General features: G+C 48.7%; 1 protein-coding gene across 2 annotated transcripts in view; it reads right to left on the bottom strand.

The window, feature by feature from the left end:
• Positions 1 to 25593, bottom strand: part of ARHGEF18 (Rho/Rac guanine nucleotide exchange factor 18) — a 47726-nt gene extending 22133 nt beyond the window's left edge. Inside the window, exons 1-13 of one of the 2 annotated variants that reach the window (XM_068420957.1) lie at positions 25518 to 25593; positions 20173 to 20309; positions 19380 to 19715; positions 19216 to 19349; positions 17453 to 17663; positions 16910 to 17024; positions 16214 to 16271; positions 15953 to 15997; positions 15584 to 15664; positions 15098 to 15203; positions 14366 to 14540; positions 2236 to 2303; positions 614 to 677 (exon numbers count right to left, since the gene is read on the bottom strand). In XM_068420957.1, the coding sequence (XP_068277058.1) occupies positions 614 to 677; positions 2236 to 2303; positions 14366 to 14540; positions 15098 to 15203; positions 15584 to 15664; positions 15953 to 15997; positions 16214 to 16271; positions 16910 to 17024; positions 17453 to 17663; positions 19216 to 19349; positions 19380 to 19715; positions 20173 to 20309; positions 25518 to 25593 (1606 nt within the window). Of the gene's footprint in view, positions 1 to 613; positions 678 to 2235; positions 2304 to 14365; positions 14541 to 15097; positions 15204 to 15583; positions 15665 to 15952; positions 15998 to 16213; positions 16272 to 16909; positions 17025 to 17452; positions 17664 to 19215; positions 19716 to 20172; positions 20310 to 25517 lie in introns of both variants that reach the window. The other variant, XM_068420956.1, reaches the window with a different exon arrangement.
• Between the last annotated feature and the right edge of the window lie 326 nt (positions 25594 to 25919).

The following is a 25919-nucleotide window of genomic DNA, read 5'->3' as shown; positions in this document are numbered from 1 at the left end:
CCTGTTCTGTTAATGCTGACCTCGTAACATCTACAAATTGAAATGCCATTTAAATCATACACCTGTGGCCGCAATGGTCTTTTCCAGTAGCAAAAAGCTATTTCAAAGCCTGTGCTGCAATAGAGCTGTTCCTTCTTGTTTTTTTTTCTTCCCAGATCCCTTTTCCCACTTTGTTTCAACAAAGATTTATGTTCAGACCATTACTGCTAGCTTGTCTTAGAGATTTCTAGCAACCACTAGCTGCAGGCAAGTTTTAAATAGACGATTATGAAAATCTGATGTAAAACAAAGTTCACAGTTCTAGTCTTTTCAGAGGCCAGAGAATAGACAATCAATGAAAAACTAGCTTATCGATCCCTTTTCACCATGATATTTTGAGGTTACACAGCAAGAAGGTATAAAGAAAAATAAAAAGATAAAGATAAAAACACACAGGAGATTGCTAGGAGCCTCTAAGCCATTCCCAGTAGAAAAAAAAATGAAGCCATCTTATTAAAAGAGACCTCTTCTCTACTTCAATAACACACTGTGTATAGCCTTTAAAACATATTAAAGAAAAAAATACAATCGAACAGATAAGCCTTGAGCACAGAAATCATTCTTTAGTACAAACCTGGGGAAATGCACTGGGGCGAACTTTGTGGAGATCCAGAAGGTCTGTGCTGCAAATCTTTCTGCTATGGGAAAAAATACAATATTCTTACACACACAGACCAAACTTTCAGTCCAAAATGAATCATATTTTTCCTACCATATAGCACTAACTGTAAGTGAAGCTGTATACTGGAAGTATAAAAGATTTGATAGTTTTGATTTTTTCACATTCCAGAAGAATGACATATAGACATGAACACTTTGCATAAAAATCCCATTAAGTATAAACCAGACTGAAACAGAACCAAAAATGAAGTTACAGCTAAATTAAAGCTATGATCATAAATAATTTACTAAACTAAAGCAAACCCTTTACGCAGACAGTCTTCACCTACACTGTGTTGCCGTTTAGTTTACAGCAATACTCACTAAACTAACTCAGTCAGTTTCAATCAAAATTTAAAACCATCTACTTCAAATTGCATCTTTGGTAAGCCATACAACTTTCTCGTTCTTGCAACACTAGCATATTACAATTAATTGAGATACAATTTATCTAAGATGCAAATAAATAAGTAATACAGTCTGTAACAAATGGCTTTTTGGGAGTCTTGCTCAACTTTGAGGATCTCATTTCTGACTTCACTCCCCATAGCATTTTGTGCTACCGCTCCCTCTTCGCTCTCTTCAGGAGTGGTTTGTAAGGGCTGATTCAACCACGAAAGTTTGTGAGAAGGTAAAGAGTGGAAATGAAAGCACCAGAGCAAGTGAATTTTTAGGTTTAAAAGGAAAAAGCACAATGCCTCGAGAAGTTTAAAAGTATATATCAAAAACCCCACAAGAACACTTCTGCCCTCAAAAGAGTTACACTCTAAATCACCAATGGCTGAAAGCACTTCCTCTAACCTCTAATTGCCCAGGTTTGAGCTGTTCTGCTCTGTCTTTCCCCCCTCATGGTACTCCCTAATCTGCTATCAGTCTCTGAAATCAACACTTGCAGGTTAAAACAAACTAAAACCCCCTCAAGTATAATTAGTTATAAGGAGGAGGAAATGATTTTCAAAACCAACACCAGGATAAAAAACCAACAGACAGTTATCTGCAACCAACCTGTGACCTTACATGCAACCACAGGCACCATGGTGACAAAGATAAAAAATGAACAGCTTAGCAAGATATAAAGTTCATCACAGGTCAAAAATGAAATTACTTATTCTGCATTGCTCAGCTTATAAATAATATGCAACTGTTAACCAAATTCCTCTCCCCTCCTCACACTCTTCTGTCTGCTTTGAGATGGCACAACCCATTAAAATAGAGTGGCATAAAATTTAGAGGTACGATATAATTCAACTATGTTCCAAAAAAAGTGATGGGTTTGAGCATTCTTTTAAGGGTTAGTCACAGTTCTGACAGACACAAGCAATGGTAAGTAGCTTTCAGTACAGCAGTACAACATTTAATTTTATTTTCCCTACATAAACTGTCAGAAATTACTATAATGACAAGTTAATAACTATTCAAGGTCTTGAAGATGCAGGGCAAGATTCTGTACTGATGGAAATTAAAACACTCGCACTAAATTAAACGTACTATGTCAAGCACTGTTATTATAAAAGAAGAACAAATTTTAATCCCCACCTTGGGTCTGATGCTGCTGCATTCAGCCAGTAAATTCTTGCAGTTCTTATGGACATTCACTGCACAATCTGAAACACACACCAAAAAAAGTCTTAAATTATACTTGTCATTCCCATCTAGGGAAAGGAAGAGTGACACATAAAAGATCTTAGTTTTGAAGAGATGCAGAGTGAGCTCAGGTGCTTCAGCGAGCATCCTTGTTGTGCATGTTCTGTTCTTGATTTTCCACCAAATACTCATGCTTTTTCAGTAAGACTCAATCATTGATAACGCAGTTCACACATGCAAGCACAAAGAGACACTGTGGAATGCCCTGGCAGCATCCTGCCTCATCTCCACTCAACCACAGCGCTGCTTTCCTCATATTCACAAAGGTTATTTCCATGTCTCTCAATTTAAAATTGATACCATTCAAGGAGGCAGCAATTTGGCTCCATAGGAATAGCTGTCTTTCTACGTAGAGTACTAGTAGGAGCTGAAGTAACTACAGTAAAGTTCCAAACCCACCCCAGAATCATCAGAGTATTACCACCATTACTGCTTTTCTAGCTTCACAAAGGAACCGTTCCCAGACAAAGGAACTAAAGCAGCCCTCTCTTACCCCAAAGGCATCAAACCATTAATAGCATAGTAAAATCCAATCTCTTTTTTCCCTTAGAATAACTACTGCTTGAGAAAACAGGATGACAACTGGCACTGTCAAATATTTGCTGCAGTCTTTCTGCCCATCTATAAAACAAGATCCTTCATCAAAAGCAGAAGCAGGGCACCAGCAACTCAGACAGTAAAGAAAACCAGGATTTGTTTCTTCCTGTATATTTCAGGCACGCCTGTTAAAAGAGAAATAGAACAAAGCTGGGAAGATGAACACTGTATCTGCTAGAGAAAAGCCTGTTTATGTGTAAAGCACAGAGGAAAAACTATTTAAGGTCTCTTCATCCAAACAGAACCATCACCCGCGCCTGGCGCCGAGACCGGTGATCTGCTTTAAGGCTCCTGGCTACCGTAGAGAAATGCTCACTTTTAAGTGTTTTCCATAATTACAGTAAAACTCTGAGAATAGGAGGAAGAAGCTTACTTGGCCTTAAACCCAAATAAATTAATAAAGATATAAAAAGAAGACTGAAAGACTGAGTGCACAGACCGGAAGGATGCTTACGTGTTATGCAACTTCTACAAGTGGGGGAAATAAGAGCAGAACACTGCACTTTGAGTGCCTGCCACACACAAAATTGCCACAAACACAATCACCTCCCAGAACTTCTCTCTTATTTGTGGTATTTTTACCAATGTTGTGCCCCATGCAACAAAACAAAAGGCACTATATCTAATTTCAGACGTTCGTGCCTCTGCAAATGTATAATAAAAATGTATCAAAATTGTTCACTTCCTAAAACTGCACAGAGGATAACGAATATATTGGCTATTCAGCATTGATAACGCCTCCACCCATCACCAGAAAATGAAGAGCTTGTTAAAAGACACGCCGCAACACAAAGCCACTAGTTGACAATGGAAACCCCTTTCCTCCTGAGAAAAAGGAGCAAACTGTAGGACAAAAATCACCACACAAAAGGAAATACAAAAAAATTCCCCACGACATCGAGCCGGGTTGGATTCAAGCCCGGGTTGGATTCAAGCGTAGCTTACAGACGGGTTCCCCTCAGGGCAGAGCAGGCACAGCGATGGAGGGAAGCGTTCCCACCGCCGCTGCCCTCCCATGCGGCCCCGCGACATCGCCTCTGCTCTTGAAATCCACTTCATTCACCTAGAATTGTGTAACATAGTCATCTACAAACACTTTATCAAACTTTAACTAGACATTCATATTCCTTGACATTTACATATCTTCAGCGATTACATTCGATAATTCTTTTTCTATTAATGATTAGTAGGACCGATTCTACTTCAAAAAGCCTGGGTACCTTGTTAAGCTAACTGTAAAAGGGATATCAACTTAAAAATGTATTTCAATTTTAAAATCATGCACTTGCTCTGTTAAAGATAACAGCTTCTATCACTCTCGGTAGGCATTTTTCACTTCATCAGCTGACATATCTAATAGTGCTCTGTATTAGTTTCCTGTGCTGCTGAAAGATTCTTCACAAAACAGGAGAGAACATGCTAGAAAACAGGAAAATGCTACAGAAAAGCCTCAGGAAACTGCAGGTGAATCCAAGGACTTGATTCTCTAAGGGACTATTTGAAATGCAATTAACTTAATGATTTCCAAGTGGCGTTATTTTTGCCCACGTAAGAGAAGAGAATTTTGAAAACCGACAGAAGAATCGGACTATTTTAGAAGCAAACTTCATTTTATAAAACATGCTCCAGCCTTCCCTATTCAACACACTTTTGCAGACAGTGCTGAACCAAGTACACTCCAATTAAGGATGAGAACAAGCATTTAAATACTACTGAATTTGATCTCCTTTTTTCTGCATGTAAGATCCCTTTGCATTCTTTATTCTTCTGGACAGCCTCTCTGAAGAGGGTGTTGGAGAACTGCAGGGGCCAAGAATACAGCGAAGAGAAGAACAAGGGATAGAGGACAGTGAAGAAGTGACAGGAACCTGCACACATTGAGACTCATATTTAAGAGCAGATATATATATGGAGGGTTGTTATAGGGGTACAGAAATAACAGATATCTAACCTTAGAAAACACAGGTGGCCATCCAAAGAAAAACAGCATCGGTAAACTCAAAACTGACAAATATTTGCCTGTACCATCAGCAACTGGTAGCATTTAGTGTTATTCAGATCAAGAATTTGGGAAGGTATAAAAATGAAATGGACAGTTATGTCGGCAAGCTCTTCTCAAACTGGAGAGGCACAGGAGGTATCCGTGAGAAAAACAGTACAAACGCAGAGGACCGCCACCCAGGCTCTTCCCTTCCTCTTCCCCGTCTTCTCCTCCCTCGCTCACTCACTGGAACTGCAAGAAGATTAATTTGGCAGGGAAAAACAGATCCTCCAAAGGATTTCATTTCAACACAGGCTATGCAGAAGGGCTGGGGCTCTGGCTAGCACCGAGCACATCAGTTAAACTGCCTGCACACCTAGGAGGTGCGAGGATTTGGGTCACCCCAACTGGATGGGGTCAGGACCACCACTACTAGAGCTAAAGGTGCAACACCAATCGATACCACATGCAGCACAGAAACTAAGCAAACCCACCACGGTTCTTTCTGGGCTTAAATCAACAGTTTTGGAATTAAGACAGAAAGCTTTGGGAGCATCCCATTATCCCACATCTGCTTACTACAGGGACTGCCACTGCCTCTGAAGCATCTTGCATGGGCTAGTGCCAGCGATGACCTATTGCTCGTTGATTGACTGAAACAGGGGCCTCAGCCAGCAAAGAAATACTTAAGGCTAAGAGGCTCATAAACATCATAAAAGATCCTGTTTACAACTGAGGGTAATGAAATTAATATCTGATATAATAAAAAGCCTTCCCTTATTAACGAGATGCTTTCCCAAAGGCTCACAGAAACCAATTTACAACTTAAGAGCGTTTTATTGGACAACACGTTGCAATGCCCAAAAGCATCACACTGATTCACAGTATGCAAGAGGGCAACGAGCCTCGCTGAAAAAGGGCAGGCGAATACATTTTCTCCCCCAGCTGGAATACCTTCCAGTGGATCAGACACTGGCAATGGCCTATAAATGTCTTCCAGAATTGGATTCCAGGACAAATCTATGACTCACCAGATATTATGACTATTATGACCCTGACCTTTGGTCTGGAACGGTACTGCCCAATAAAATAACTCTTAAAAGGCCATTTGCAAACAACTACAACTAACAGGCAGATATGCTGTGATTTATCTAAAATTGAACTACTGACTTTTTTTCTTCCTCAAGCATATGTTTTTTTAGCGTTTTTTAACTAACAGATTAAAAAAACCCCTTAAAACAGCTAAGTTCAGACAGGCACACCTTTTAACAGTGATCCTAATGATACAAGGAGTTCAAGCACTATTTTAATGCTAAGGATATATTCACCACCTATTAAATCCAACCAGTAGAAGAGAGCCATGACCAAATACTGATTTCTTGTGAAATCAGTAATTTTTCTGTTTTCAAATGTCTTCGGGGATCAAAGAGAATCTCTTTCCTCACCCTTTCTTCAGACAAGGTAATTCCTGACAAAGGAAACAACTTGCATATGAATGATTAATACAGAATATAAAATCTGAATTTACAGAGATACACAACACAGCAGCTGAGAAACATTTCAAACAACTACAGCATTCCAGAAAAAGCAGAGTGACTCTGTGATAAACCTCCTCAGGAAAGAGGAGGAGTTTCAGTGGAACATGAAGAAGGTTCTGTATTCGGTAAATCCAGGTCATGTATCTTCAGGAACTCAGAGCAGATTTAACTTTGTCCCAGTGGCTTTGGTGACCAGTGGTTAGTTGTTTTGCTAACTCGCCTAATTACGTAAAAGCAGAAACCAAAAACTGGAAGGGTGCAGGGTGATGAGATACTTCACATTCTGAAATAGAGACAGTCCACGCGAGAGAGCAACAACACTAAATTATCAAGTTTCAGCTTCCCTGTTAAAGCATTCCTCTTTGTCTCCAAAACCAACCTATAATTACTTTCTCACTGTATCTGGTTTTATTGTCAAAATATCAGACAGCTGCACGGGGAGGTGGGGTTGTGTCATTCCTACCACTGCAAGTTCTGGTGGCCTTGGGGTTTTATTTAAGCACAGAAACCCAAACAAACAAACAAACAACTGATGTTTCTGGGTTTTAAACAATGCAAAGTAAAATTAGCATATTGTTCTAAAAGAAATATGAGTACCATTTCAGTTTTCTCATGCCGAACCCTTCCCCCATTCTACAGGAACACTACAGAACTGAAGCAGCAACTATGACAATCATAAAAGGTATTTAAAATATTCCATAGGTAAACATTAGGTGCAACTACAACACACAATGTCTGCCGGCTCCTGTTTGAGAGCCATCTTTCATGGGTTCTTTTTTTTTTACCATACCAAAGAGAAACTATTACCTTATAACTTTATACATTTTTTTAAAAGTGCCAAATAAAAAAGCCGTTTCCAAAACCCCCTCTTAAGAGGGGAGTGAGAAGGAACTGAGAAGCAGCCATTTCTTCTCTTGGTTTTACATAGACGACACACAGATACTACAGAACAAAACCACAGCACAAAAGCTTTAAACAGTATTCAGAAATTTTGCTTATTTATTAGAGCAGCAAAACCAAATACAGTACCAGAAACATTCAGAAAGCTCTTTGAATCATGTCATCTCCCCCACCTCCTCCAAAACCCGTCACCACTCCTAGCTCCTACGGGGGTTTCCTTTCCAGCACATACAAGCTAAACCTACAATCTGATATTATCTCCCGCTCCTCTCCCTAACACACCAGGGCTGGGGAAATGGGTCAGTCATCACAATTGTGGGTAGGAAGTTTTCACCTTTTTTTTTTTCCTAACACATCTGAGGTTTTTTTATGCACATCCCAGACTTTTCTCACTGCTGCAACCCCAGCACTAGTAGTACGTGTGTAAGTAACCAAGAAGATGAAGCGCAGGATTTCATTATCACGAGCCTAAGGATGCTCGGACTCAAGCTGTGGCATAAAGCGAATTAGTTTCACATCAGGCTACACCAGCTCGCCTCCCTAACGCACACAATAATAGTTCAACTCCTTCTTTAGCCCCTAAAAGAGGTCTCTAAGATAAAGACTGCATCTTCACAAGCTGCGTCCTATCGCCTAGATTAAGCCTTGACCTGCTAACGTTGGGACGGCCACAAACGCTGCAGGATTTGTCACAAAAGGGAGGATAAACCCGCTGCCCCGGCCAAACACCGCATCTCCCCGGCGCTGCCATAGGGCCGGCGTTGTGTAACCGCCCGCTGCGGGACGTTGCTAAGCGGCAGCGGGCGGGCTCCCCCCGCAGCTCCCCGCTGAAAACCCCCTCAGCGCGGCCACTACGAAGCCCCCCGGCAGCAGCGCTGCCCCGCCACGGGGACCGGGGACGGCCGGTCACCGGGCCGCGGCCTCCCCATTGCCCTGGGGAGGGGGGCTGCCGGTGCCGGGAGGGCTCGCTAAGGCCGGGAGCGGGTGGCGCCGCGGGGAGCCGGGGGCCGAGGCTCGGGGCGCCGGCGGGCGCGCGGACAGCCCGGTCTCTTACCGGACTCCCCGGGGAGCTGCCGGTTGCACTCTCGGTCCCGGGAGCCGCCGCCACAGCAACAGGAAACGCCCCGGTGTCCCGGAAGCAAAAGGGAAACGACGGTGCGCGCCTGCGCTCGGCGGCGGGGCCGAGGGGAGGGTCCCGTTCCCCTTGGGGCGGGCACGGTCGCGGCCACGGCCACCGCCACCTCCAGCCCGCGCTTTCCCCTCAGGGAGGGCACTAACACCTGTAGCCCGCGCTTTCCCCTTAGGGCAGCTCATGTCTTGACCTTTCTAGGTTACAGATAGTTTCAAGGGAAAACTGCTCTTTTCCACAAGTAATTACATACAATAAACATACATTTAAGTGTCAGGTGTGTGATTTCACAGCCACATTGAGGATTATTTTAATTTAGCATATATAGCTAATAATGGAAATTCTGCATTAGTCTGCAATGTAGTTGTATATTAAAAGTATCTGTGATACTCTCATGAATGATCAAAATTTTAGGTTGGGTATTTACTGTATTCCAGAGATCCTCTGCTACAACCTGAATGCAAACTGTACTTGGGTGATTTTTCTGAATTAGCCAATTTGAACTGTAAACCATTATCCCCGGACCGCGCTGTCCCCTCAGGGAGGGCACGGCCACCTCCAGCCCGCGCTTTCCCCTCAGGGAGGGCACGGCCACCCCAGTCCCGTGCTTCCCCCTCGGGGGAGGCATGCGAAGTCGAGACCCACGAGGCCTCTCCCTGACCAGGGTCCCAGACTGCCCACCCCGGGCCTGAGAACCGCTCCGGCCTCCCCCCTGCACCAGCCCATGGCTGCAAACATCCCGCAGCACGGGCGATCTCTGGGACCTGCCTTCCATCAGCGCCTGGCTGCAGTGGGAACAAAGACTAAACAGGCCCTGTAACGGATGGGATGTGGCATCCCGAGTGACAGCTTTAACATGGTAGTTCATGTGTTTGAGCAGCGCCCGGGACTTACTCTAAATATGTAATTCGTTATTAAAAGCCCGGTGGGATTTGCCATTCAAAACGTGAAGTGTTTATGGCTGCTCCTGCCAAGGCGAGGTTGGGGTGCCCGGCCTCGGCTTCCTTATCAGCCCTGTGACTGCGACTGCCTGGGACTTCACAAACAACCCCTGTGCAGACAAATGGCGAAAGCAAAGGGGTATTAATTATCTTCACTATCAGCAGATCCATCCACTGACTTGTATAACTAAATTGCTTGCTCAAAAAGCCACATTTTCCCCGACACCAATAAGGTTTGACCTAGTACTAGTGCCTGGCTGCTGAAGCACTCTCTGCATGGAGGTAAAAATTAGAAGAGCTCATGACCTAACCTTGCCTCCTGATCTATGATTCACTCTGAGGATTTACAATACTGATTCCCATAGCAAGTTTGTCATATTTTATACCACACGCATCCAAGTTGCCTGTCGAGCCTGAAAACACAACATCCGCCATTACAAAACAAACTCCCCTCTCAAAAATCCACCCTACAGCTTTCCCGTGCTGCTTTGAAAGAACCTGCCATTGTTTGGGCTGGAAATGTGCTGAAATCCTAGACTACCATGGGACCCATATTGTCTCTGGTTTCCACACTGCGACCAGTTTAATTGATTTTATTTTTCTCTTCATCTTACAGGTGCAAGCTTTTCTGAAATGTTCCCTTTTGTGCTGCTTCTGTACAGAACTGAGTACAATAAGGTCCCAGTCGTTTATCTCGGCACTACAGAGAAATAATCTTTAAATAAAGCAGTTTGGGGGTAAACAGCTGGCTGTCACTTGGTGACAGATTAATCCTTGGATGCTTCAAAGTTTGTGCTTTGCTATATAAAAGTAAAGCATTGCAGATTGCCCAACTACAGCTGTCACGGAGAGGACGTGCTGTGCTTGTGTGGCTGGCCTCAGGGCATCTCCACAAAATCAGTGCAAAATCTGGCACAGCAACCAGCCGAAAGACTCCGTAGCTTAGAGCTAAGGTTTGGATTGCAAAGAAGGGAATAGCACCGACTTGCTAACCCTGTGTAATTCTATAATAACAAGATTTCTTACTGAATGAGTTGCAGGTAGATTACTGTCATGCAGCTGTATGCATTTGTCTGGCCAAGTGTACAAGATCCTGGGGTTTTATCAGGGAATGCAAGGAACAGCACCTTGGAGATGTTCCAGATGAAGGCAATACTGCCCAGATATGAAAAGAAAGTGAAAAGCAGAAGAGGAGAAGCACTGAGAATAGTATATTCTTCAGCTTCCTTTTCTAAAAGCCTCTAGAGTTCGGTAGAGCCAGCTCTGTCTCAGCAGACTCATAGCTCAGTCAGTGTTTCCTCTGAAACCAGCGCTGCAGACCACTTTCACATTTGCTTTAGATCCTGCTTCATTGGCTTATAACCGCATTGACCCACAGCCTATTGCAGTCACTCTGGTTTCGCCTGTTTTGTTTGGACTCCTGTCAGTAATCATTTATTCCAAGTGGGACTCCCAGTCCATTTATCACTGTCATCATGTTACAGCAGCCAAACCTCCTTTTCCCCCCAAAATAGCAGCTTTTTGGCAGCTGTCTCTCTCTCCAGAAATGCAAAGTTTCAGCTTGCCTGCTGCTTTTCAGATTTCTCAGGACTCTGTGTGGGCTATGAGCAGAAATTTCAGGGTAGAAAACTCAAGTAATTCCTCCTCATTATAAGCCAGAACTATCCTTCCAATATTAGCTTGTTGGTGCTGCACTGGGAATCCTAAAAGCAAAAGCGTGCCGGCACAAGTGCCAAGTGAGAGGTGAATTTCACACCGAATGCCAAGTCCAAACCAAGAGCCATTCTGGCCTCTCTTCCTCACCGATAAAAAAGCATGGGTGGAGAACGTTTGCCTGACAAGCTGCAGAAACCCGTGTCCTCCATTTATCTGCAGAACTGTTGTGAGAAAGGAAACGGTTCTCCAAACCTTTTTCACAACGTGCCTTAAAGAAGTCCTGGAGACTGGTTGTTACAGCAATTATAAATCAGCCTGTATACCGAAGCGGCCGGTGAGGGTCAGGCTAGGACAGGTGAACAGTCTGATGCCCAGCACAGCCTGTATTATTCAGGAAGATTCATTAAACCAAGCATCTTCTCTTAAAGAAGAGGAATTTCTCTGAAGCTTACCAAACACTTTGGTTGCAGCTATAGGTTTCCTTTTGAAGAGGATGGTCGATCTGACCTCCCTATGGGCTCTATCCCATACAGTAATAGAGATGTGATGCTCAACTAAAGAAGATGTAGAAGACCCATCTCTACCCCAGTGCTCTAGCTCAAGACACTAGGAGGAAAGCAATCCTCCTGCCATCCGTATTCCACGGCATATCCTTGGCTTGCCTCCATGGCACAGCCTGCTTGGAGAGCTCTCCTCCTGTCAGGGCTTTCCTGGGACTCATCTAACTCCTTTTGCATAAACTCTGGAAGCATGTTTATAAGAGAGGATTAATTTAGGCACAGAACCTTCTCCACCCTTGACAGAAAGGCTCAAAAGGAGCTTTCTCCATTTCCAGGTGAACAATAAACCTAGAGACTCACAGCTCAAAGTTTATGTAACAGCGAAGTTTGGGTGGCCACCGTTGTCGAGATCCCAGTGACTGCAAACATTCCTCTTTGTTTTCCAGCCCTGCCAGACTCCTAACATCACATCCGTGAGACTCCCAAACTGGAGCTGCAGAAAGTCTCCTGCATCTGTACTCTCGACACACACCACAGCCTCCTTTCCTCCTTCCCTGGGAGACTTTGTGCTGCGTGGTGTGAGGATAGACGGGAGGAATCAAGTGGGAGAGGGAAGCAAGTTACCACATACAGGGCCACGCAGGCTGCCTACCCTCTTTGCAGCTCACATGCATATTTCTAGCAGAAGGATGATTCCTTGATCTGAATTAAAAGCAGAATTCCTCCTGCTGTTGCTTTCTCTAATAAGAAGAGCTCTCACTCCTCTGTTTCATCACAGCCATGGTAGCCACTGGACTTTTTCTGTCCACAGGACAGTGAAAAGACCTCCGGCTTCATAATCATTTCCCCATCCTTCCTCTCCCTGGCTTCAGCTCATCCATTTTCTTTAACTACCATCTTTTCTTCTTTCTTTCGCTGAGCCTGTTTTGTTTTCTACCACGCGGTGGTGCTGCAGTTAAAAATACCATGGAGACAGCACAAACAACAGCACCTGACCATGAGATGGACAAAGGGCTGGCCGGGGCCCAAAGCGTGTAGATGGCGAAGTGTGAGTTCATCATGAGAAAACAAGAGGAGCAGCCAAACACCCTCAGATCCTGGCAGCAGCTACAGCTCGGACTGAGCCCTGACAGAGCAGCTCACACTTCTGAAAAGCAGGCGTGCCACTCTGGCTGCATGGTGGCCCCGAAGCTTTCTTTTCAAGAGCCCCATCAGTGACTTGTCAGGAGACCACGCACTGCTCCTAGCTGCAATAACGGCAGCTAGTGATCTCAGCTATCAACTCTGCCACCCAGAAGCAGCTCGCAAAGGTTTCAGCCCAGCATAATCCAAATATAGGCACTCCCAAGCTAACAGCTGTCACACAGAAAGTCCCAATCCAGATCTGACCACAGGTCATTCATTTTAATGAACATAGAATCATAGAATCCTGCCCAACTGTTCAGCCTCAGTTCAAGCCACCACAAAAGGAACACACAAAAATGAGCTCTGCTGCCCTGCAGCCCACATTAGCCTGGGGACCGTATCCCTGAGCAGCCCAGAAAGCCAAAGGAGATGTCACGGAGTCCCAAACACAAACCAGTTCCTCAGTCACCTTGGAGTTTGTCTCCTGAATGTTAACAAGACTCAAGAACACAGATTCCTTACGGAAGGGCTGAGAAACAACATAAAGGTTACTATAACTCACGTCCAATCCCCACGCATTTTTGATGGATGAGGATATGCTGAGCCATACACCCGTTTCAACAGCTAGCTCCAACCCCTTGCACTCCAGCTCACAGATCTCCATAGCGGTTGTCCAGAGAAGAATCACTCACACCGACAATGACCTCAGAGTTCCCAAGACCATACAGAGCATGGCTCTGGGGATCAAGGACTGTCTGTATCCTCTCAGGAAAATACGCTTCCCACAGCCCGTGTCCAAGGGCAGCCAGTTAATTTAAGCCCCAGGAAGGTTTTACTGACCTTAAGAGGCTCTGAGAGACCCTTACTGGAGAGCGAGCATTGCTTGAGGATACAGGGTAGAGAAAGAGAGCAATTCTCTCATTTCCAGAAGATTTTCTCTGCCCACAGACAATCCCTTGGGAATTAAAATGTTCTTCAGTGCCTCGAGTACCTGCCCCAAAGAGGAGGGACAGGATTTGTCCATCAGCCAGAGCCATGCAGCCATGCCACAGTGAGAGCAGTGAGAGGACAGAGTCCCATGCACGCCAGCAAAGGAGCAGCTGCCATTCCTGTGCACTACTTACATCTGAAAAGCAACAATATCTCCCCCATGCAGGCTCTAGGAGGCACCATTTGACTTTTGTGTTAGTTACTAAAGTTTTGGATGCTCTAGAAATCCCTGTGCCCATTCATAGGGCAGATGCTGAGCTGAGACATCGTTGCATCTGCGAAAACTAGCCTAAAAGATCCAGCTTCACTCAGGCAGCAGGGATATTTGCTTGGGCAAAGCAGAGCGTTGTGGAAAAAAAGTTATTAAAGGAAAAGCTGACCTAGAACCTTCCTTGGGGGAAAGGGGCAGGAAATGGTCAAGCGGCCAACAAAAACGAGGATCAGCTATTGCCAGGCAGGATTTAGAGATCATGTAGACTATCTGGAGAAACAAGGGAGCCAGGCCAAGCAGGGTGGTGGGGTACAGGCAAGGCAGGCAGAAAAGCGAAGCGTTGCTTCATGAGGCTGATTTAAGCAGAGGAATGGCCGGCCTGGGCCGGAGGGGAGGCCGGGGAGCGAGCTGCAGCCAGGCTGGGTCAGAGCCAGCCAGCGAGAGCCATACTCACTCAGGCACTGCAGACCACTTTTATTCACAAGAGGTTTGGCACACAGTGAGCAGCTGGTGCAACTGGAGAAAACCCCTGGCACAAGCTGGTGCCTATTGATCTCTTTCCACCTCTCTTTTGGCTCCTTTGTCTCTTTCTCCTTCTCTCTCTCTTTCGGCTGCTCTTTGTTCTTACCCTGGAAGGAGAGAAAAACAGAGCTCCGTTACAGCCCTTGGACTGCCCACATATTCCTTTCCCCACTGGTAAAAATGAGCGTGCAGAAAGCTGGTGTGCAGCGAGTACAGTGGGCACCTTTGTGCCCGAGCCTTTGGGGTGGTAGTGCTTTCCCCAGATGCCTTCCCAAGGCTCAGGACAGTCCCTCTAGGCTAGGGTCACACGTGATAAAGGGCAGGACACAGCACTGCAGCACGTGTCTGTGCCTCTGCAGCCTCTCCTTGCCGCAGCGGGTGACCCAGGCAGTCACCCAGCCAAAGCACTCTCTCCTGGTCTGCACAACTCGCGCTAAGGCAGCATGAGAGCAGCCAGAACATGCCCTGGAGAAAGGTGGGCTGAAAATCAGGGATCACTCTGTCCAGTGCATTATGTTAGGGGTTACAGTGCATCTGCTGACCAACACAGAGGCCTCAGCCGTCCAAAAGCAATCCAACTAACTAATGATCCCTGGGGTCAGATCCCCTTTTCTACTTGAAGAATTCAACAGTCCCTTCCACAAATTCAGCATCTCTCCCCCACCTTATCCTTCTGCCAGGATCCAGTGACTCGGCTCCGCAGGGAACTCAGACGTCGCATCACCTTTGTGCCTTTCTCTGCTTTATCGCTCTTTCCACTGTCCTCATTTCTGAAACAAGACCAAAATCATCTTAACTGAGGGGAAGTTAACTGGCTGAGCACAGTTCAGGGAGATCACTGATGAAGTTCACCCGACGCATTACTTTAGGACCCTGTCTCTGAGCTTTTCATCTCCTGGAGGATCTGGTTCAGCATCAGTCATGGCATTTATTAGTGGGACACTTGCAAATAAGGAGCTGAACTTTCTAATTATGTGTGCGAGTTCTGGTTGTCTCTGTGCTCTTCTTTAGTGCCATGCACAACAAGGCCCCGATCTTGGCTCAGCCACTCGAGATACCAGTGTCCTGCACACTAGAGCTTAAGTGGAGGGGGGGCTCCAAATCAGTCTTCTCTGGGAACACCAAGTGTGTGGGTTACTGTCTCACTTACTCATTAGACAGGAACTCAAACCAGGTGAGGTTCTGCTGGGAAGAATCGCTGCCTTCTTGCACACAAGCTCTCTGCTTTGCCCTGTGCAGGGAGAAGACATCAAACACACAGCAAAGAACACAAGAGCAGAACTTTTGGGTCAGTGGAGAGTCTCATCTTTGGAGACGGGGCAGGAACATGTTTAGAGTTACAGAAGAGGCACATGAAATGCTGCTTCTCCTTGCAATTCTACCCTACTTTCACTGGAAGAATACAGCGATTCTGGTGCCCTGGGGATTTGCTCCTCACGGGACCAAGTGTCATTTGCCAGGCGGGTCCTAGGCAGACCCATGACCTCCCCACCCACATCCTGCTCCCAGACACACTTACCCGTGATATTGTTTCAGCTCCTGAAGTACCTGCTGGACAATTAGCCTACCAGGGATGGGGCAAAAGAAAAGCAAGGGATTAGAAAATATCCTTGCAAAGATATTCTGCACCCCACAAAGCATCAAGGCACTGGTTTACGACCAGCTTACTCAGGTGTGCCCCAGCGTGGAGTGGGATCTCCTTTGCTATTGCATCTCCAGGAGCTCAGATAGACTCAAGAATCTCAGCCATCTCAAAACAGCCAGGACTGACAATACCTACACGTGGTCTGGGGACACGTGGTCCTTCTCCAGCATCTCCAAAGCAGGGGGTTCAACACCTGGAACACAAAACACTCTCAGCAGGGATCCTGGTTTGCCTTTGCAGAGCACCGTGTTGCAAGCTATGCTACTGGACCCCGTTAATCCTGCTGGGCTCCCACTCTGCCTTTGGTGGGGAGGGAGAAGAGCTGGAAACAATGGGGGAGAAGAAGGCTGCATTGAATTTCTATGAAGGAGGGGAAGGCTACATCACTTTTCTGCGTTACCCCTCCCTTCTCCTCTCTGTGTTACATTAACTTCTGAGGATCCTGCTTACAGCTAGAGTGTAGGAGCTGATACCACCCCAGAGACACACTTTGAGGTACAGGAGAAAGGGCACATTTAAACCCAGGCAGATGAAGCAGTGCCTTTTGTTCCTAGGAAACCATCTTGTGTGAGTACGGAGTGACCAATGCACCAGCCACAGAGAGGTTATATGGCAATGTGTCACTGGGGACGGGCATGTCTGCGCTTAGACTACACTGTGAGCCAGGACCAGACTCAAAGTCAGCTTGACTTTTTATTTCAGGAGCTCCTGGGACCACGGCGAAGGGAAGGGCAGAGGATGTCTAGGCTTGCAGAGGCTACATCTCCAGTTTTTTGTCTTCTTAATCACAAACACCTTGAACTCATTTAATGCCATATAGTCTATACCAACCTTCCACGGCTGGAAGAGAAGAGTTGAAACTGCAAGGTATCTGAGGGGAGGCAACTGTCTCGCAGGCTGATGGGACAGACTTTGACCTCAGTCTCTTCCCGTTGCTGCCACATTCCTGGAGAAGTAAAAAATATTGGATCCAAAGAACTTTCCCAGAGGAAAGCAGCATGAAAGGAGGGGTGACACTGCTGTCTTCAACTACCTAACAGATGATTATAGGAAAGATGGAGCCAGACTCTTCTCAGAGGTGCACAGTGACAGTACAAGAGGCAACAGGCACAGGCTGCAGCAAGGGAAATTCCCACTAGATTTATGGGAAGAGAGGGCTGTGCTTCATCCAGCTTCCAGGGCCTTTATCCTGCAAGAAGGGGCAGTTTGCCCCAGAGCAGAGAAAGCCCATCCTTGCTGAGATTCCTGCAGACCTCCTGGCATACCTGGCTCAACGCTGGCATCGAAGGAGTCCAGCCTGCAGCTGACACCTGCGCATGTTGCCTTCTGCACCCCCCGCTTGCCCTGCAACGCACACAGCCCTCGCACACTCACCGCCTCCTCCAAGCCAGCGCTGACCGTGAGGTTCGGGCACAACGGCTCTATCTCCACTTTGATCACCATGCCACCCCCACCGCTGCTCCAGGTTTCCAGTTCCCCTTTGGGCAGCTGAAGGGACACACAAGGCTGCGGGCAGGACTGGCTCCTCTTCTCCACATCCTCCTGCTCTGGGTCACTGCCCATCTCTGTGGCATCCAGGCTGAACCTAATTCAAGGAAGAGGAACAAACCAGTTTAGCAGACCCAGGCACGGCACAGCCCCTGCAGCGTCCTCGCCTTGGGTGGACAGTCCTAAAGAGCTCATGCAACTGGGACAAGGAGGGTCACTACAGCGGGCACATTGGAAAGGAAACGCCAGGGAGCTTCAGCTGGGACACCAAGTCTTGAGCCTGTTAAAAACAGCTCCTCTGGCTGCCATCAGCGAGGCCACGAGCTCCTTGGTCACTGGGACATTTAGTGCCGGATGGCTCTCGCTGATCTCTTAGCAACCCCTGAGACTGTGCAGCCACCCAGACAGCAGCCTGCCTCGCCTGCGTGAGAGCTGCTGCCCTGCTAGCTGCAATGCCAGGAAAGTTCCTCTGGGCATTTAGAAATGGCAGATGTTGTCGTTTATCGAATCATCGCTGTGGCATCATGTCATAAATCCTACTCCCACCGGAATCCAGCTTCAAGGAAGGAAAAAGAAATCCTTTTCTGGGAAATGAGGGGTGGACCAGCTCCCCCAGTGCCCCATGGTTTCCTGAACACCAAGTGCTGTTGCAGTGCCAACAATATAGGAGCAAAATGATGGATAGGGCTCAGTGGAAAATCTTACTCTCTGCATGGGTTCTGTCTGCAGATCACTGCCGCTTTATTCCTGCTGCCAGAGACAGGCTTCAGGAAGCATTTGCTTAGGGGACAGCAAGGCATATTCCCCTTCCCTGGCCCCGTGCTCACACATGCTTAATCACCCAGCAAGGGGACCCAACAAGTCCCTGACACTGACAGCCACTCTGTGCCACCATCGCTCATGTGCCTGTTACACAGAATAAACTGTGAACAATCCATGGCACATGGAACAACAATAGGTCTGAGAAGCAAAGTCTGAGCTTGATAAAGAACTGCCAAGATTTCAGGCTGAGATAATTTTAGGGTACCTTATAAGGAGGAGAGATAAAAATAGTTCTTGCTGGCTTACACCTAACTCCCAGTCATCCGGGAGATCAATACATTTGTCAGCAGGGAAAGCACGCATGGAGGAACCTGGAGCCCAAGGCATCACGCTGCAGAACACACTCTCCTCTGCAGCCACGTGGAGGACAAAGGGCTGGAGGACACTGCAGCGATTGCAGGCACAGGCCCCACCGATCTGACTCACAGAAGAAAAAGGGATTTGACAGAGCTCTCTTAATCCCTCTGGGGTGGGCAAAGTTCCCCTTGAGCCAGACGATGGAGGCCATCGGGGCAGCTGATGCTGTTCAAGGTCCCTCCAGACAGAGACAAGTTCTCGCCAGATGAGAGAACCTCATCCTGGCCCCAAGACCAGGAAAAGAGGGTCTTCCTACTGCCAAGGAGCCAGTAAAGCCTCTTGCTGCCCTAGCATCTGTTCCTCCACATCCCACCCAACATGAGCAGGAGGCGTCCAGCTGCTTTGGCAGAGGCTGACAAGGGAGGGAGACCACCCAGCAGCAGCTAGAGCTCAGGGCAGCGTGATCGCTCCAGCCTCACGCAGCATCACTGTACCGTATATATCAAATCCTGCTCACAGTGGTGCTTTACCTGCGCTTGCAGTCCATGGGTGACAAAGGGCTCTCCCAGCTGTGCCTCCGAGAGGTAGACATAGATCTCACCAGCGTGGGGAAGGACTCCGTGGCCTCCTGCAGGTCCAGCTCTTTGCCTGCCTCTGCAGGACACTCAGAAGAGCTGGTATCATCTTCTGGCACCGCTGCAGAGGAGCAAACGTGGCCTTTGTTCAGAAAGCGGCAGTCGGCCTCGTCGTAACGCACCGAGCAGGAAACGGGGTTGGAAAAAGCGACATCCACAGACATTTTGCTCAGAGGCCCTGGTCTCTCTTCCAAGAAGCGAATGGCAGACACAGCCCGGGTTGCTCCTTCTGGCTGCACTGCCGTCTCTGGCGCTGTTTTGGCAACTGTCAGGCTCAGGAGTCCCAGATCTCTGTAATACTCTGTGCCGTGGAGAGCAGAGTCTGAGAGGAGATCCTCTGTGCTGCTGTGCAAGTCCACTGCTGGGACATCCAGCTCTGTGGAAGATGAGTCCTCCTGCAAAGGCAGCGCCAGCTTAGCCTGAGCGCACAAATCCCATCTGAGAGCCTGGCACCCCTCCTGCAAAGGGGACACCTCCCGTGCAGAGCTGGAGCTGCTTTTCTTTCCCTTCTCGTGGCAAACAGCCCGCCTGCAGCTGGGTTTCTCAAACCAGACTTTCTAATAGTAGCACCTTGCAGCCAGACCTGCCCCAGCCCCAGCAGCTCGGCTTCCTCCAGGCCCTGACATCTCTCTCTGCCTTATTCCCCCTAACACCAATACAAAGCTCAGAGGTATGATTTTTTCCCAGCAGCAGGAGCAATATAACCTTGTATTCCTTGATAGTCTGGACCGGAACCCCTTTCCCCCATCCTTATTCCACCACAGAACCCTCTGAATATGCTGCTGACCACCCAGTTTGCCGAGCCTGGCTCCTGCCTCGCACAGTGGTAGCGGAAAGAAAGAGGACACTTGCCTTTTCCTCAGCCGTGCTGGTGCAGAAGGTGTCATCCTCAGCGATCAGGGATGGGAGGAAGCTTTTGGGGTTGGGATACTCCAAAGCAGGGGTGCTGTGGTCAGCGAATTCCCGTAAGCATGGCTTGCAGTCAGACCCTGCAAGATTGAGAAGGTCGCAGCACGTGAGCAGATGGCCAGGAGGGATGTAAAATCAGCCGCGCACAGAGAGGTGACATCAGGCATCCCTGAAATGCTCCCCATGGCCCTCTGCTCCCTCGCCCCTTGCAGACAGGCACTGCCAGGCAATTTCAGGACCTCAGCAGTCTTGATCCCATGGGAACATGGTGCAGGGGTCCTCTGACAGCAGAAACTTCATCCCTCGAGCCATGGCACGTGCAGGGCAGAGACCAGGCTTACACCATCCCAGCCAGACCCTTGTAGGATGCCCTGTGTTGCAGAGGCTGTTTCCACAGTAAAACAGAAGAGTTAAAAGACATTTTGATGGCTGTTATTGACATTATGGACCTTTAAAGCAGGAATCTGAAAAAAAAAAAATACTGACTGATGTTATTTTCATCCTTAAGGAATAAAGGGTGCCACTGGGAGGCCAAACTGGAGGCACATCAGTGACTCCAGACAATGCTAAACGTGCCAGAGCACATAATTCTCCTGGTGCCGGCTCTCTTGTGTGGATTTTCCCCACGCAGGAGTGCTAAGCAAGTGTGAACCTGGGTGTGTGCACACTCATTGAGAAACAAAACCAAGGTCTGGATGTTGCTTGATGGTACAAGAGATTGTCCAGCTGAGTGAAGCACATTCCTATGTAACGAGACACACAGCAAACCTTAGCCATGATCTCTAAACCATCGCGTGACTCAGAGGCCTTTTATTCCTTCGAGATACATACAGCTGAGGCAAGTGGAACAAAGCCAGGCTGTTGGCTGAAGCACGGTGGTGGATCTCTGAAGATGCAGAGAACAATAGCAAGAGACTGTGAGCGGCCATATCTATCCAATGGGAAAAAAAAAAAACCAGCAAGAAACTGCTAGAAACCCATCATACTCCAGGAAAGCGAAGTATAAACACATTAATATGAGGAAGATATTGTTAAAAATCACACCCTTGGAAACCTCGCATGCTGCTGCGGGTTTTAATGCTACGCAACGCAGCCAGAAGTTGCGTGTGCCAGCTAGAAAAAGGCAGCAAACGTGAGGGAGAGTTTGGAGGTTTGTTCCTTGGATCCTGCTGCACACTGCAGCTGTCAGATTTTCTGTTTGAAGGAGGGTTTGGTGTGCTTAAATGAGTGCACATTTCAAGTAATAACGAGAGTAATTTCAAGTGATGGCCTATAAATAATACAGAAAGGAAGCACTCTGTGAAGGCACTATTTTAATTAAGGGTTTTTTAACTATAAGAGCAGGGAAAATGTGAAACAGGCTTTCTAGCAAGGTTGTAGAATTTACTTCACAAGACATTTTTAATTCATAGATAAATTCCTGCCCAGGATGTCCTTGAGCCACATCTAGAATGCTCTATCTGTAAAACTGGCAGAGGTTTAGCGAGCTATTGACCATCACCTTTTGCTTTCCTCAGATGCACCTGGATTGCCTCTAATCAGCTTGTAATCAAAAATCAGCATTTTGAAGTGAACACACATTTGAACCAGCGTGGGTTTTGGCATGAGCTTGTAGGAAACTGAGCAGTTGAAGGTGTCAGCGGGCAGCAAAAGCCACTGAACCCCCAAAACAGGCTGGGATGAAGGGTAAGGACCCAAGGGGAGCAGCCAGATGGTGAGGGAGGGTTCCAGGGGGACCAGGAAAAATGGTGCTTCCCCTCAGACAAGTCCAAGGAAGGAAGGAAAAGGAGATTCCCTGCCCTCGCCATCACTTGCAGCAGCGAACAACCCGCAGAGAAAGCGGCAGAGCCCCGAGAGGCGGCCGGGATGTAGCGGCAGGAGCTGACAAGCACCATGGCCTGACAGAGGCCAGAGTCCTGGCCTGCAGGTTTAGCTAAAACAAAGAGGTTTTTTTCCTCCCAAGCAGGGTCCAGCTGTCCTGCCAAGGCTACGCTGGGCCAGCACCGGGCTCTGGGCTGCAGCTCTGAAGTGGATCCCTGGAACAGAGTCAGCTCCTTGGAGGCCTGGAAAATATTCCCTGTGCTCTGCCTGTGCCGTGCAGGGCTCAGGATTTGGCCGAGATGTACGCTGCAGTCAACAGACCCCCTCCGGGCCCACCAAACGACTTATATCCTCCTCAGAGACTTCAGACACCCCCGTTCAACACCCGATAAATCAGGTTTTGCAGCCAGCCTCCAGTGAACTCGGCAGCAGCGGCCGTCAGGCAGCAGCACGCGGCGTGCACGGGGCTACGGCGATGGGGTGACCATTTTAGGCAATGTGTGAGCACCAGACATTACAGTTCAGGGCTCCCCGCATCTAATGCCCAGTTGATGCTGGGCTGGCAAGATGTATAGAGGCAAGCTGTGTGGATGCTTGGGCAAGGGGGGTTGCTGGAGTGGCTCGCAGGGAAAAACACTTCCAGGCATCAGGTTCTGGTATGATGAGCGAGGAGAGGCCAGCGTGGAGCACGCACAGGAGGGAGGCAGGTCTGAGGGGCTGTGAACATCCCTATATCCACGATCGAGGTGATCACCCATGTATCAGCAGGTTTGGCAAACTCTGAAGCCTCTCGAGTCTCCTGGACGCTGCGCTCGAGCGTGTTTTGGAAGGACCCGTGCTCCGTGGTGGTAAGGGGACGGGGATCTCGGCTCCCCAGGTGCTGGCAGACAGCAGCGTTCACCTTCACTCAGCTGAAGCGGGAGATGGGATGACAAAATGACACTTTCAAGAACATTTGCTGTTTGCTTCAGGAGAACATTAAGCAGATTAGGTATTGCAGTTGCTTAATTCGCCTCAGGCCGGGAACCATAAAAGGTTATTGCTGCAGGGAGCAGCCTCAGCAGAGGAATTCCCAGGGCAGAGCTGGGGAGGAAGCGTCGCTGCAGGGCCGGGCATGTCCCTGCACACGAGTGGGGCTCTGCTGCACATTGCCGGAGCTTCCCGGCAGGCAAAACATGAGGGCTCTGGGCTCCTGCGTGGGGAGGAAGGAAGTAGTGACAGATGTCCACTGCATGTGACAGTCTGGGACAGCCTCGGGGGTTTTGATGCCGTGGGGACAGTGGGATCAGCCAGCTGAGCTGGGTTGTCTCAAGGAAGAAAACTCCACGCTGCTGTCACTGTGTGCAAGGCCACTGGGAGCCCAATGAAGAATTAAATACTTATATTTCAGACCTACAGTCAAAACCTCCCTCCTGCAACTGCCTCTCCTGTCACTGGAGACATATCCACAAGTGTCACGGCAGGAGACAGCGCCAGAGCAGCCAGCGCTGGAACAAGCTCTGCCCGTCCTCACCTGCCTGCCCCGCTGCTCGGCGCAGGATGCTGCAGGTCCCTGAGTGACCCTGGAGCCAGGCTGGCGCTGGCGGGGGGAAATATCAGAGAAAACATGGATGTGAACTCTCGCCATGCAGGTCACATCCTCCCAAGCATCAAACACTCTCTGCATTTCCACTGGGGAAAGGCCACACCAAAAGCTGCGGGACAAGGGCACTGCTCAGTTCTGCTAAGCGAGACAATCCCAAGAGGAAGGAAAGACCAGAGGGTCTGGGCATTTCCCAGCAATCAGGGGTAGAGACTGTTGGGAAACCACAGAGAGCACCACGGACAAGAAACAAAAATGATTCCGTCTCCTTCTGGCTCCTGCCTTGCTGGCCCCGCACCAGCTGCCCTTTCCATAGCACCTGGCAGGGTGTCCAGAGCTATAGGGTAAAACCTCTGTAAAGCAAGTGCTGAATTCGCTGTGCCAAAATGGGATGAAGCGCAGTCCTTCGCCTGGCCGGGGCCCCCCGTCCTCGGCCCCTGGCAGCGGTGGGGATTGGCTCCTGCGGCCCAGGCTGGAGGAGGGGAGAAGATAAGCTGTCCAGCACTGTAACACACTGTACAGCGAGCTGCTGTCTTATCACGGCGTTTGGGGCCTGGGTTTTGGGCACGGAGGGCCAGGGGAGCGGGGAGCCAGCACAGTCCTCAGCTTGCCCTCAGCTGAAGGGTCTTGGCGGGGCTGAGGGGGATTTGCAGTCCCTCTGATACCCTCCAAGTCATGAGCTAAGAGTCACCACGCAGCTTCCTCCAGTGGCTCTGCGGGGCACGGAGGTAAAGCCCCACACAGACCAGGTAAAGCCCCACACAGACCAGCGAGTGCCACAGAGCAGCCAGTGCCAGGGGAGGAGCTGAGCAAGACCCCAACGTTTTGTGCCCACAGCACAAGCCCCAGCGGCACAAACTGTTCTGCAAACACATGCTGGGGGGAGAGGGCTCTACTGAGACACTCTCCAAAGCAGCCAGTGCTTGCGAGCACTCTGAGGTTGATTTATTTATTATAGAAATTAGCCCACCAGAGTCTTCCCAGTGAGCCCATAACCGTCCCAGCAGGCACACCGCTGGTAAGGCTGGAGTGGGGTGTCCCAGCTGGGTCTCGGGGCTCACCACAGATCAGAGCTGGCACGACCCTGCCTCCTGCTCTGAATCACCTTCCTTTGACCCGTCAGTTTGCATCTTGGTCTGCACATCCACATCAGGAGAGAACTGGGGGTGGGGGGAATAATGGGAGAGAGTATCAAGAGCTCTAGTGCTGCAGATAAAGGTACCTGCAGGCAGTGTTTGCAGGCAAGGAGAGCCATGTTCAGCTCCTCCGGGACTGCAAATGTCCCCCTTCCCGGGGCTCTCGCTTCCCCCTTTCCAAGTCACAGCACGACATGCAGGAATGAGGCCAGTTCACGCCATTGCTGGCATTTCCCAGCCCTGCTGTCGGACACCCTGAAGCCCAGCTAGTGCCACACAAACCGCCACGGCTCGGACTGTGCCCCGAACATGGGGGCTCTGCTCGTCAGCCCACTCTGAAAGACTGGGGGAATCTTTTCCCCAGCATCTGCTCAAACACCAAACTCTTGCCACAAGGCTCAGCCCTCGCCAGGCAGCTGTGCAGAGATGTCTGCAGACACCGGCACCTCCAGCTCACTGGCAGCAACGAAACAAATGTATTACAAAACCAGAAGGCTGATACTTAACCCATTACCCAGCTCCTAAAAGCATTCATGTGCCTTGAAAAGCACATGAAACAGAAGGAAAAGGGTTAACCAACACTTCTGCAGTGTCCCCTGCAGAGAGGAGCGGGGTGCACCCACCACCAGGCTCTGCCCGGGCACCCCAGCACCGTTTGCTTGTCCGGGACAGGCTCTCCCGACTGCCCTGCAGCAGCCCGGCTCCCCATACACAGCTCAGACCGCTCTCCCCACACACAAGGCCGTTACCTCGCTTAAAGGACCATCTCTTCTTCCAGCACTTCGAGAACGACGGCCAGGAGTGGTTGAGGAGCGAGTCTGACATTTGGGAGCCCTGTGCGAGGTATAAGCCCAAGCAGGAGACGACAGCACGGAGCACGGCAGAGCTCAGCGCGGTCTAAGGCAGCACTGCAGGCTGCAGCCCAGGGGCTGCCAAGGGGGGAGTGGAGAAGCCAAGTGTTTTGTCAGAAGTATCAGCTGATGGAAGCTGTAGCCAGAGAGAAATTCCTGGTCTCTGGCGTTCCCACCTGTGTGACAGGTCAGTGACTTCCTACAGCCAGGCCTGGGGATTAGTGGCCCCGGAGCACACACAGCCCCTAAACGCTGCTCGAGGCTTGTGGATGGAAAGAGAAAACGAGCTGTTAACACACC

This window comes from Nyctibius grandis, chromosome 31 (genome assembly GCF_013368605.1).
Source record: "Nyctibius grandis isolate bNycGra1 chromosome 31, bNycGra1.pri, whole genome shotgun sequence".
NCBI classification, from domain to species: Eukaryota; Metazoa; Chordata; class Aves; order Nyctibiiformes; family Nyctibiidae; genus Nyctibius; species Nyctibius grandis.
The sequence above is the reverse complement of the archived record's forward strand: the minus strand, read 5'-3'. Positions and strand labels throughout refer to the sequence as shown.